Raw genomic sequence first — 12,965 nt, 5'->3', positions numbered from 1 at the left:
TTTATTGATAAAAACGCCATCTTAGCCTGAGAACTCCCTGTGTTCTCTAAATACATGTGGTATTGTAAAAGTCATTATAACACCTGGAATTGGCTACTCTAAATGTATCTAGCTTCTAGGTTATTAAAAAATTAGTACAAAATCAGTATGTTAATCAAGAACAAAAGTAGTTATGTCTTATAAAGCTAAATAAAGGTTCTGTTTTTGGTCCTCTTTGTAGCTATAAAGAAACAATGGAAAGTGGTACTATTTGTTCAGGAATTACAGAATATATTCCATAGCTTTTGAATTTGAAGACAACGTAGCTTGTACCAGATGTTTTTTTCTTGAGCTGTATTGTTAAATGAAGTTTTGGAGCTCAACTTCTGAACTGTTCTATTGTATATTTTAGAATAATATTTCTGATAAACACAAATAGACTTCACCACCAACTCGTGAAGGCATATTAATGTTTAGAAAATGCACCAAATTTTTCATTCATTCATTCCTTCATTCATTTATTTATTATTTTAGATACAGAGTGTGAGCAAGGGAGGGGGGCAGAGGTAGATAGAGAGAATCTTAAACAGGCTCCAAGCTCAGGGTAAATTGTGATGTGGGGCTCAATCCCATGACCCTGGGATCATGTCCTGAGCTGAAATCAAGAATTGGGCGCTTAACTGACTGAGCCACTGAGGCACCCTGAAAATATACCAAATTTTCGCATATATTTTTGTATAACTCGTTTTTAAATGATTAAATATAAAAATAGGTGAATGACAGTGTCTCTAGGGTTGTGCTCTTCAGTCTCTCATTAAGAAAAGGGGGTTGAGAAAATTGGTAAAATAAGCATTAAAGGGCACTTTTTAGCACCATCCGCTTGACAGCATTTTTAAATTGTGTGCTTCATACCTGTTGAATAAGAGAGAGAGACTAAAATGATTTCTTTGGGCTAACTGTAAAAAATTTATGTTCTGTATTTAATTTATTTTGGCCATCTTTAAGACTGAACTGTGGCAGTGCCCAGGGACTGGTTTGCCATGAAGTCCTGACATTTATTTGTCGATCTGAATTCCCTGTGGAATAACTTAGTGAGCATCCCAGAATTGTTATTGAATTATTTAGTTATAGGAAATGTCGAAGTTAATTTTTATAAGATTGAGCATGCTGTGTTCATTTGTTGGCTTGAGGAATAATTGAGTAATGAACTTCTTTAATACCTCAAAATATTTTTACCTGGTGTGAAAACTCATTTACAAATAAGCCAACAGTCTGCTTTCAGTGTGTCGAGTTAGCTCCTGCTGGACTGACCCTCCACAGAGAACAACTCTGGAAAAAATACAAAAAATAAATAAATGCCCAAAGTCTCAGAAGAGTGAAGAAAAGCAGTAAGATCCTGGAGGGAAATTAACACTTGGAAGAAGAGAGTGGCACAGAGGGAATGTTGCCACTTTTATGGCTTTTATCCAAGAGGATGGGCTACAGTTGGCACTACACACAGGTGCTAAAACTCCAAAAGAAAACCCAAGGTCCTTCTGGCCTGAGGAAGTAGAGAACATAGTTCAGGGAAACTATAGATGTTGGAAAGTAAAGGAAGAATAATAGAAAGGAGAGAGCCATAGTGGGGGAGCCTCAGGATCTGTGAATAATTTTGGTTGACCCCTGAACCACACATGCTCAAGGTGCATTCAGAGCAGCACAGCTGAGTATAAAGGAACTGAACTGAAATTTGAGCTGCACCAAAGAAACAAAGTTTTCACTTTGAACTCGACCAAGTTAACTGCTAAAATAAACAAAAATCAGTACTCACTCAAAGAGTGTAACCATGTCCACGGCCTCTATAATATAACATTCGTAATTTCCAAGATACAATCCAAAATTATTCTACATATGAGGAATCAGAATGAGGAGCTATTATTTAAAGGGTATGGGGTTTCAATTTACAAAGATATAAAAATTTTGGGAGATGGATGGTGGTATTGGTTGTACAATATTCTGCATGAATTGCACAGTTAAAAGTGGTTAGGACGGTAATTATTATGTGTTTTATCACACACACACACACACACACACACACACACACACACACAGGAAAGTGTGATCACTTTTCAAGAAAATTGGAAAAAACAACAGAAGCTAACCCTGAGATGATCCAGATGTTGGAATTTGCAAGCAAACATTTTGTAGCAGCTTTTTATAAGTGGGGTCAGCAATATAAAGGAAAATATACCCACCATGAATAAAAAGATAAGAATTCTCAGAGAAATATAATTATACAAAAGACTCAAACGGAAGTTTTTTAGAACTGAAAAATACAGTATCAAAAAAATCAATATCTTGTTTATCATTAGTATTATATATTCCTCTTTAACATTTTAATATTTTTCTTTTTAGGTATAGATATATAAAGCTGGTTCATATAGTTTTTTTTTAACTGTTACATTATAATTATAACTCCATATGTGTATTTCTTCAGTAAGCTTCTTTAGTTTTCTCTGAGTTATTTCAGATGGAAGATTGTATTTGGAAAGCAGATTAACTGTGTGTGATGACTACCATAGAACTATTTGATGTCAGTTACTGGAGGGCAGGTAGTGATTGAGAGTATAGGCTCCAATATTACATTGTCTGGCTTCATATCCTGTTTTGCCACTTATTAGGTACATAATTTTGGACAAATTATATAACCTATCCAAGACTTAGTTTTATCCTTTGTAAATTGGGAATTATTATAATTTCTTAATTTAATTTAATTTAATTTAATTAAAAGAGAAAGAATGGGAGAGGGGGCAAGGGGCAGTTGAAGTTGCTGAAGCTCTACAACTCTTAGGACATAGTGTAAAGACTGATTTGCAATAGTCTACTGAGGTCTGAGAAAACTGAGTTTATTAAAGGGATTAATAGCAACTAAAAATTAATGAATAAAGGGTGCATTTTTTTAACTTCCTATAATCTTTTAAATGTAGTGGTAAGTATTATAGCTTAGTGTTTCACTTAGCTGTTTTCTTTTTTTTTTAATTAAAAACATTTTTTTAATGTTTATATATTTTGAGAGAGAGAGGGAACGTGAGCAGGGGAGGCACAGAGAAGGAGGGAGACATAGAATCCAAAGCAGGTTCCAGGCTCTGAGCCGTCAGCCTGACATGGGGCTCGAACCCACGAGCAAGATCATGACCCGAGCCAAACTCGGACACTCAACTGACTGAGCCACCCAGGTGCCCCTAATTTTTTTTTTTTTTAACATTTATTTATTTTTGAGAGACAGAGCGAGACACAGCATGAGAGGGGGAGGGGTAGAGAGAGGGGGTGCACAGAATCCAAAGCAGACTCCAGGCTCTGAGCTGTCAGCACCGAGCCCGACATAGGGATCGAACTCACAGACTTGTGAGATCATGACTTGAGCCAAAGTCGGACACTTAACGGACTGAGCCACCCAGGTGCCCGTCATGTTTTCGTTTTAATTATGAAATAACCCAAACCTATAGAGAAGTGCAAAATAATATAAATACATATATACCACTAAGACTAACTCAATGTTTTTGCCATAATTGTTATTCTTTTTTAAAGGAATGTGGCAGTGCTCGCTTCGGCAGCACATATACTAAAGGAATGTGGCAAGTAGCTGCTGTCATAATGGTAGTGTGTTCAGTTATGTGTGTTTTTACATTTTTAGTATATGAGTATATGCTCACACACTATGTTACTGTTGTGTGGGTTTTGCAATTTTGCATAGGTAGATACTGTATTTTTTTGTATACTTTGTAACCTACTTTTTTCACCTAATACCATGTTTCTAAAATATTGACATGTATAGATATAATTCATGCATTTTAATTAACTCTGATTTTCTGTGAGACAGGTTTCTGCTTTTCTGCAGTTAGAAAAGAGTGATTCATTGAGTATCCTTAATATTTGCATTTTCTTTGTATTACTTTTTAGACTTCTTGGTTCTTAGTAAGAAATTTTATAAATCACAGTTACATCTTGGGCATCCTTCCTGAAGTTAAAAGCAAATTCTCTTTTGCCCCGTGATTCAGGTCTTAGGTGAAATCTATCTCTGCCCCCAGCTTCTTTAACATGACTTAGCAAAAGGGTCTCAGGCTCTGTGCTGTGACGCCTCTACCCTTTCTTGGTTATATATTTTTTTGGCTTTAAGAAACTCGAGTAAATACAGCTTGTAAAGAAAGAACTTACAGAATACTTTTCAAGTTGACAAAAATATGAATACTGTTAAATTTATGAAATTTCATCCAAGTCACATAAAGAATCCTGGTTAGTCATGAAGTGATGAAATTGATGACATGGAACACTGGTACTGCTTAGATTTCCCTCTGGTTTAGGTTAAGAATTTTGTGTTGCTTTCTTTCATTTACCAAACCAATTACCAGTATCCTTCTTTCTCAGAATAACAGCTGTGTGGAACCAATATTAATCTTCACTATGCTAAATGCTGAATTCTGTGTACTTTTTTATTTTCCTTAAATTAAAAATATATCTCATCTGATTTTAGTAGTATATTTTAAGATACCTTTTTTACTATTTTGTGCTGACTTACTAAATATTTGAAGAAAGCTATTGTTTGTGCAAATATTTATGTTTATTACTTGTCAGAGTGCTTAGGTAGAAATATGAAGCCCATATTTTGAGTTTTTTTTTTAAATAATGGATTAAAAGGGGCGCCTGGGTGGCGCAGTCGGTTAAGCGTCCGACTTCAGCCAGGTCACGATCTCGCGGTCCGTGAGTTCAAGCCCCGCGTCAGGCTCTGGGCTGATGGCTCGGAGCCTGAAGCCTGTTTCCGATTCTGTGTCTCCCTCTCTCTCTGCCCCTCCCCCGTTCATGCTCTGTCTCTCTCTGTCCCAAAAATAAATAAAAGTTGAAAAAAAATTAAAAAAAATAATAATAAATAAATAATGGATTAAAAAACTTTTATACAGCATTCCCTAAAATTCATTTTTTCTATATTACAGTGACAGAGTCATTCTGAAAGGAATATAATAGGTATAGTGTCTGGGTAGCATTATCTGTTAGTTAGTACTGCTCATAGTCCCTAAATCTAAGTAGAAAAAAATAATCTGAAATCAAAATTTAACAAATAGCTGTGTATAAGATATTAATATTTTCTTATTAAGGGTACACTGTATTATTCTCTTTTTCTTTTATAATTTTATGAGTAAAACCTCTTTAAAGGTACTGTTTAATGTCCCGTCTGGTTTTGGATTGAGTCTTTGATTGTATTAAATACCCATGATTATTAACTTGACCATTGTTTACTTTCTTTGTAACTGTTGGCCGGAACAGATCTCATTTATGTCTCTTGCCTCTGTGTCTCATTTAGTTTGGGATTTGTCTCACATTTTTCATTTTTATCAATAGTTGTGTTAAACTAGGTCAGACTAAGTTCGTAGACCTCCACATTGTACTTTTCACCTCTGCTGTGGTTTTGTCTAATGACATGTAACACACTAGTGCAATGAAGAGAGATTTCATTTTCTTATGTGAGACATTTAAATCAGAAAGACCTTGTTTTTCCAACCTTTTTGAGATGTAGCTTAATTTCTCTTTTTTAGAGCGGCATGCAGAATGTGTGCTGGTAAAATGCAGTGTGCCCTGACAGGGCAAGGAGCTAAATTCTTCAGTTTTTCACTGGTGGTAAGATACGTGCAAGTGTTTCATCTGCTGGCCACACTGGCAACTTGTATGGTTGTGCCATGGCCTGTGCAAAGCATGAAGCTGTCAGTTGTCAGTGGAGAGAGTCAGAGGAAAACATGGGAAGTTTGAGGTGGGTTGTAGATGAAATATGTGCAAGAGACAGTCCTGCCATAGATCGTTAGAGAGTGGGCAGAACACTCTCACTTCGCTACTTCTGTCATTTATTGTGCAGCGTAAATCTAAAGCCTATGTATTTTATTATTGGGAAGTTCTTTCTTTATCTTGTTATAAACCCAGCAGCAATCATTTTTTAAAGATGGAAGTATAGACTTAATGAAGAATGAAGTACTGACTTTCTTTCTCAGTACTCACTGTGCACAAAATGTTTATCAGTGTTTACCAGCCACTATGAGAGTTGTAGTGATGTCACCGACCACACAACGACCAGAAGATAAAATGTACTGAAAAAGGATCAGCATCTATTTAAAAAGTTGAGTTGTAGGGATGAGCTCTGGGTGTTATATGTAAGTGACAAATCACTAAATTCTACTGCTGAAATCATTATTACACTATATGTTAACTAACTTGGATTTAAATACATTTTTAAATTTTTAAAAAGAAGTTAAGAGTTATTTTAAGAAGATTGTGTCTCCAGGGACGCCTGGATGGCTCAGTAAGTTAGCGACTGACTTCGAGCTCAGGTCATGTTCTCACAGTTGGTGAGTTTGAGCCCCGCATCAGGCTCTGTGCTGACAGCTCAAGGCCTGGAGCCTGCTTCAGATTCTGTGTCTCCCTCTCTCTCTCTCCCCTCCCCTGCTCATGCTCTGTCTCTGTCTGTCTCAAAAATAAATAAACATTAAAAAAAAAAAAAAAAAAAAAAAGATTGTGTCTCCAGATGACAAATACATACGGGTACAAAAGATGTTTACATAGCTTTCTTGATACAAGATCTCATTTAGATAACTGTTTAAAAATTAATTTTCTTCATTTTTTATTCCAAGTTCTCTTTTTACATATGAAGAAGGAAGTAGTAACTATTAATGTCTTGGCTCCATTAGCAGAAAAAGGACCTAAACAATGCCAGTTTTCAAATAGAAAATTGATTAATTTCGTTACTAGGTTGATTTTTTTCACTCAAAGCTTTTGTATGTTTGTTCCATTTTGCCATAAATGGAATCAAAATAAAGCATTTGGAAGTTTATTCTGTCAAAAATGCTGTAAATGCTGTTGATTTTGCATTTTCTAAATTTGGTGAAATATGTTAAAAAGTATAAAGAGAATTACTTAAAAAGTTGTTTTTTTTCTAAGTTTAGAGAGAGAAAGCTTGATTGGGGATAGGAGCAGAAGGGAAGAAAGAATCTTTTATTTTTAATGTTTGTTTATTTATTTGGGGGGGGGGGGTGTTTGTGAACAGGAGAGGGGCAGAGAGAGGGAGAGAGAGAATCCTAAGCAGGCTCCATGCTGTCTGCACAGACCCTAACATGGGGCTCGATCATAAGACCATGGGATCTTGACCCTGAGGCAAAATCAAGAATTGGACGCTCAATCAACTGAGCCACCCAGGCACCCTGAGAATTATTTAAAAGTTTTGTCTCATAAAAATAATTATCAAAAAAAAAGTTTCATTGAATGGAGGGGTAAAAGTTACATATCAGGGCTTAACATATTTACAGATTTCAACATGAAAAAGAAAGCATGGTGAGAATATCCTTCTTTCAACAGGATTTTCTTTAATCTTACCAGATTGTCTAATGTAAAGAGGGTGTTTTCTTCATTACAAATATTATGGTCTATAGAGAAGAGTACGCTGAAAATGTCAACAGTTTTGTAATTATTGATCATAAAATTCAATTTTGAAAAAGATTTATTAGACAATCTTACTTTTTTTAAAAATCTGAAAATAAAGCCATATAAAAATATGTTCTTCAGAGAAATGTCAATGACTTATTATTAGAGGTAGATACACCTTAGAAACTGATTAAAGTGTATGAACATATAGTGAATAATTACTTATGTTTTTGATGCATCATTATATATAGATAGGTTTTTATCTTTTAGAAAATTTTAGTTTTGAAAAAAAGAATTTTAGTTTTGAAAATGGATTTTTTAAAGTATTTTTTAATGTTTATGTTTGAAAGGGAGGAAGAGAGAGAGAGAATGGGGGGCAGAGTGTGAGTTGGGGAGGGGCAGAGAGAGAGGGAGACACAGAATCCGAAGCAGGCTCCAGGCTCTGAGCTCTCAGCACAGATCACGATGCAGGGCTCAAACTCATGAGCTGTGAGATCATGACCTGAGCCCACGTGGAATGCCTAACCTACTGAGCCGCCCAGATGCCCCGAAAATGGATTTTTAATAGAACTATTTTATAAGGCCACCAGTGTAACAAAACAAGTTTTGTAGTCAATAAATGGATACTTTAAAAATTACAAAATTTTAATTCCTAAAAATTCCCTTTCATTAGTGTCTATTAATATATTGAGGTAGTTTAATTTTCTAAAAATTAATTTTGGGGATCAGAAATGTGTCACTCCAATAGCTCACAAAAATTAATCACTAGATTGCACATCTGAAACTAATATAACACTGTGTTAACTATGCTGAAATTAAAATTTTGAAAATCACTGCAATGAACAGACTAATTTTTTTCTTTATTTTAGTTGCATATTCTAAATCTCACCACTCAGAAGGACTTGAGAGTTAACCTAGTTGTAAATTCTCACTGTGCATTTGAGATAACTAAGGGTTAGTATATTTGCCAGGCTATCTCAGAAAGTTAATAACACAGTCCAGGATACCACACTTTTTTTGAGCTGTATTCCTCATTTGGTGAATATTTTGCTAATTTTCTTTAAAAATGAATTTTTCTCATTTGCAGTTGAACCACCATGGTCTACTAATTAGTGAATAGCAATTATTGGTAACCAAATTCCTAATAACTCTATTAACATTTTTCACTTGTATTTTTTATAGTTCTACTTTTTTGAAACTAGGTTAATGCTCTTTAAATACATTGTTACTGCAAGAAGGTTGCTTTCTATTCAAATCAATTATCTTAACCAATTATTATTGTAAAAGAGTTTACCACACCATTTCTATACTTTGACTTTTTGTTCTTGAATTGTCTTTAGCTGTGCCTGACTTGATTGATTTCATTTTTTATCCTTTATTAATGTCTATAAAATGTTCTAATGTCGATGTTTATTTTTTCCATATATTATGAATCCTGTTTAATTTATAGTTACAATTGTATTTGTGTAACCTAAATTAAAACTATGCTCTTTCAATAAAGTAACTGGAGTTTAAAATTCAAACCTATTTTGATAACATTTCAAATTTGGTTTAATTACTATTAAAATTATCTCAATACATGTTAATGTAGTACATTCAAAAATTGACTTAGGAAATCTTATTACAGTGTAAAAGCTACTGTAATAAGTTGCTGCCTTACATAAATAAATAAATGACCAATATTACTAGAGGCTATAAGCAGCATGGGAAAGAAATGGAAGGAGTCTTTTATCCTAGTTTTTAGAGGGCATCAGCAGCTTGCTTTTATGAAAAAGTAACAGCTAAATGCACTGCAAATAATTTGCAGTAATCCAGTTCAGTGATTCATGTGTCTGCTTTAATGGGTCATAATTCAGGGTAAAGTAACTGAGTGCAGTCAGAGTGCAGACACTGCTTATGCCAGGGACAGTATCTCTTCATAAAACACACCTCAGGAGAAGCAGTTTGCCAGCCCCCTAATACTCTCTGATGTTTTGATGTCCTGCATATTTTTCCGATTAAGTTTTGAGTGCCATGTTTTTAGTTGTATTTCCACATTCATTATTCTCACGTAGACCCTTCAGCGGGTTTGCCATATATGATTATTTTTTTAATGATGCCTTTCTTTCCACTTCAGCAGTTTAATAATCTAGCACATGGCTGCTTCTCAGTACTCAGCATTCACCTCCCCAATACTGAAGAGGACATGTGCTTTGGCTTCAAAATTCCATTTGCAGCGTTAGAAATGCATATTCCCTACGGAACAACATTTGTTTGACATAACCATTCATTTTTATTACCTCTTTAAATATGTTTATCCAGAGTTATCAATAATCATAAATAACTGTATTCTCATCTTGTTCTGTTTTTTTCCAACAGACAAAATTGCTTACCCAGTACATATTAAATCTCGGCAAGTATGATCAAAACTACGACATCAGAGACCGTACAAGATTTATTAGGCAGCTTATTGTTCCGAATGAGAAGAGTGGAGCTTTAAGTAAATATGCCAAAAAAATATTCCTAGCACAAAAACCTGCACCACTGCTTGAATCTCCTTTTAAAGGTATTATTATCAGAATATAATGGCAAAATACACATTACCTAAAAAATTATGACAATATGTCCCATTTCTAATACATTTAAAATTTAGCTCTTAGAAAATATAAGTGATTAATATACATAAATATGTAAGAACACTATGCTTTCTACTCATCTGTTCTCCAGAGCAACCTTCATATTAACGTTTTTTTATAGACCTTATTTACCTAAGTAATTTCAGTCTTCTGAGTTTATTTTTATTCTTACTAAGCAGTTCAGCTGAACAATAGATTAAAGCTGTGTTCTTCTTATTGACATTGACTTCATTCCCATTTTAAATAGCCTCATTTAATAAGGAATATAATATACCTTAATAGTGAGTTTTTACTAATTAAATACTCTATGTACACTAACATAACTTTTCTAGGAAGAATTATTTCTTAAAAATATCCCTTTATATTTAAATTTGTTTTTCAAGATGGAAGTTGACTTATTTTTTCCAGCTTTTTAAAAAGGAGTAATTTTATCAATTTAACAAGTAGCCATTAGAGTTAGAATCAAATGATTGTATACCTTGGTTTTCATATTGTTTCTTATTTAATTGTCGGTGATAAAAAGCAGTTCAGTATTGTAGAAAAACTATTAAAATTCTGAATGTGTTTGTGCTAAGACATGTATATGGATTGTTTAACTGTGCTGTCATTCTTAATATTCACAGTAAAGTAATTTTTAGAGAAGCTACATTTCAGAGCAACACCTCTAAACACACTGACTGATTAGCTTTTTTATTGACCATTATGGGGGAGATTATTGTAATCTATGGACTGAAATCAGTTTTTTGACCTATGAAGAGCTTCCTAGTTTATATTTATTCCTTGACATTTGAGGTAATATGCCAATTACCTTGAGCTCTGATTGGGATTGTTCTCTGTTATATACAGCTCATATTGTTTATTTTGTATTTTCCTCTATTTTAATAGATAGGGATCATTTCCAGCTTGGCACTTTATCTCATACTCTCAACACTAAAGCTACCGGGTACCTGGAATTATCTAATTGGCCAGAGGTGGCGCCGGACCCATCAGTTCGAAATGTAGAAGTAATAGAGTTGGTAAGTTGACCTTTCTGAAATTAATTTTGTCAAGCAGTGGGAGATTCTAGAATAACTATTGTTTTATATAAAAGCTTTTTTAAGGGGTTGAAAATTGAAAATTGTTCTGGTATTTCTAAATGTAATGTATTAGATATATCTCGCTGTTTTGGGAACTGAATATTGTAGTATTCCTATGTCATTGTACATGTACTGTTCCTTTTCTTCAAGGAAATAGAGAATTGAATTCTCTGCATCAGTGCCACCCACATTTTTGGTATTGCATTTGTAGCTGTGTAGATTCAATTTCTAAGGTATTTAGTGTCATTGGATTGAGCTTTTTCTACTTTGTTTAGAGATTCATAAGCTTCCTGTCAATATTTTTCTAAATAATTTTTGCTGTTCTCTCCCAGAAAAACCATACAAAGTGTTCTTCTGGATTTTCTGGTGAACCTGTTTTAAGTGCAGCCTAAATATAAACAGGTCGCATTGTGTACAAACGATGTCTTTAGATAAGGTCATAACTAATAAGAATATTACGTTGCTTTCACATTAAAAAAAAAAGCTCTCACATAAATACTCTTTCCCTAGATCTTTAAAAAATTCTGGCTACTAAAATGAAAGAGTTAATGTTCTTTCTAATGTTATCCTTTTCTTACATCAACAAGAAAAATAAGGAGGTCTTCTGATGTCTTTAGAAATTGATCATGTGAAACATATCCAATATTTTTTTAAGTAGGATTAATAAAAAAGAACAATTAGGTATTACATTCTGGGTGCTTTTCTGATAGGAAAGATGTATTAAACTAAGATTCAGATAACCAGAGTTCTTTACCACTGATTCCTATGAGAAAGTACATTAACCTTCCTACCTATTAAATTTTCCACTTATGATGGATGGAAATATTTGTTACTTTATTTTTTTTTAAGTTTATTTATTTATTTATTTATTTTGAGAGAGACAGAGAGCATGCAGGCAGGGGAGGGGCAAAGAGAGAGGGAGAGAGAGAATCCCAAGCAGGCTCCACACTTTCAGTGCAGAACCCAACGTGGGGCTCAGTGTCACAACTGTGAGATCGTGAGCTGAGCCAAAATCAAGAGTTGGACACTTAAACCACTGAGCCACCCAGGTGCCCCTTTATTACTTTAAATAGAAGAATTTCTGTAATAGGTATAGCCATGTAATTTGGTCCTTTTGAAAAATACGTTTCTCTTAACTACTCAAACTTATCCTGGCTTTGAAGCACGGCCAGAAGTGATAATAACTAATAATGACTCAATTTAGCAAACCTTGGCACTTTGATAATGTTTTACACACATTATCTTGTTTAAACCTCATAATGATTGTAAATGATGGTTATCGTTGTTCCTATTTTCCAGTTGAGGAAACTAGGGTGCAGAGAACCTAAGTAAATTGCCCAAGCTTATATAGCTAGTAAGTGATGGAACTGGGATTCCAACACAGATCAGAGTCCACCGTTCATGTTGTTATTGCCTACATTTTATTATGTAATGTGAAGAGAGAAAGCTTGAGCTTGTTTGCAAATCTGTGCTATTCTTAGTACTAGTACTTGGCACTGTCATTTTTATGTTGTGACAAATGATCTCTGTTTAGAGGTGATTTAAAAAAATGTAAAACTTACTAAAACTAATTGTGTGTCCATTCCTTCTTGAAATTAAGTTTGTTGATTTTCACTCAGATCTGTATGCTCTTAAATACTCTTCAAAGATTGGCTTATTTGTGCAACTTTGTGTCAGATGTTAGTATACAAAGACATGTTCTTTGTTATGATTATTTCCATAGATTTAATCTCTGCTAATTTCGTATTATGGCTGCTCATTGTTTTTATGGTTCTGTCCTTTTCCATTATTGGGTACATAATGCTTTGGCACATGTACAACCATCCTTTTATCCTCCTCTGCATTTCCATCCTGTCCT

General features: G+C 34.1%; 1 protein-coding gene across 6 annotated transcripts in view; it reads left to right on the top strand.

The window, feature by feature from the left end:
• Window positions 1–12,965, top strand: part of AP3B1 (adaptor related protein complex 3 subunit beta 1) — a 262,957-nt gene that overhangs the window by 148,069 nt on the left and 101,923 nt on the right. For all 6 annotated transcript variants that reach the window (XM_023257772.2, XM_011284118.4, XM_045062465.1 and 3 more), the window contains 2 exons: window positions 9,775–9,961; window positions 10,917–11,047. In XM_023257772.2, coding sequence (XP_023113540.2) covers window positions 9,775–9,961; window positions 10,917–11,047 — 318 coding nt within the window. The remainder of the gene's footprint in view (window positions 1–9,774; window positions 9,962–10,916; window positions 11,048–12,965) is intronic.

Source organism: Felis catus, chromosome A1 (genome assembly GCF_018350175.1).
Source record: "Felis catus isolate Fca126 chromosome A1, F.catus_Fca126_mat1.0, whole genome shotgun sequence".
In the NCBI taxonomy this organism is placed as follows: Eukaryota; Metazoa; Chordata; class Mammalia; order Carnivora; family Felidae; genus Felis; species Felis catus.
The sequence above is the reverse complement of the archived record's forward strand: the minus strand, read 5'-3'. Positions and strand labels throughout refer to the sequence as shown.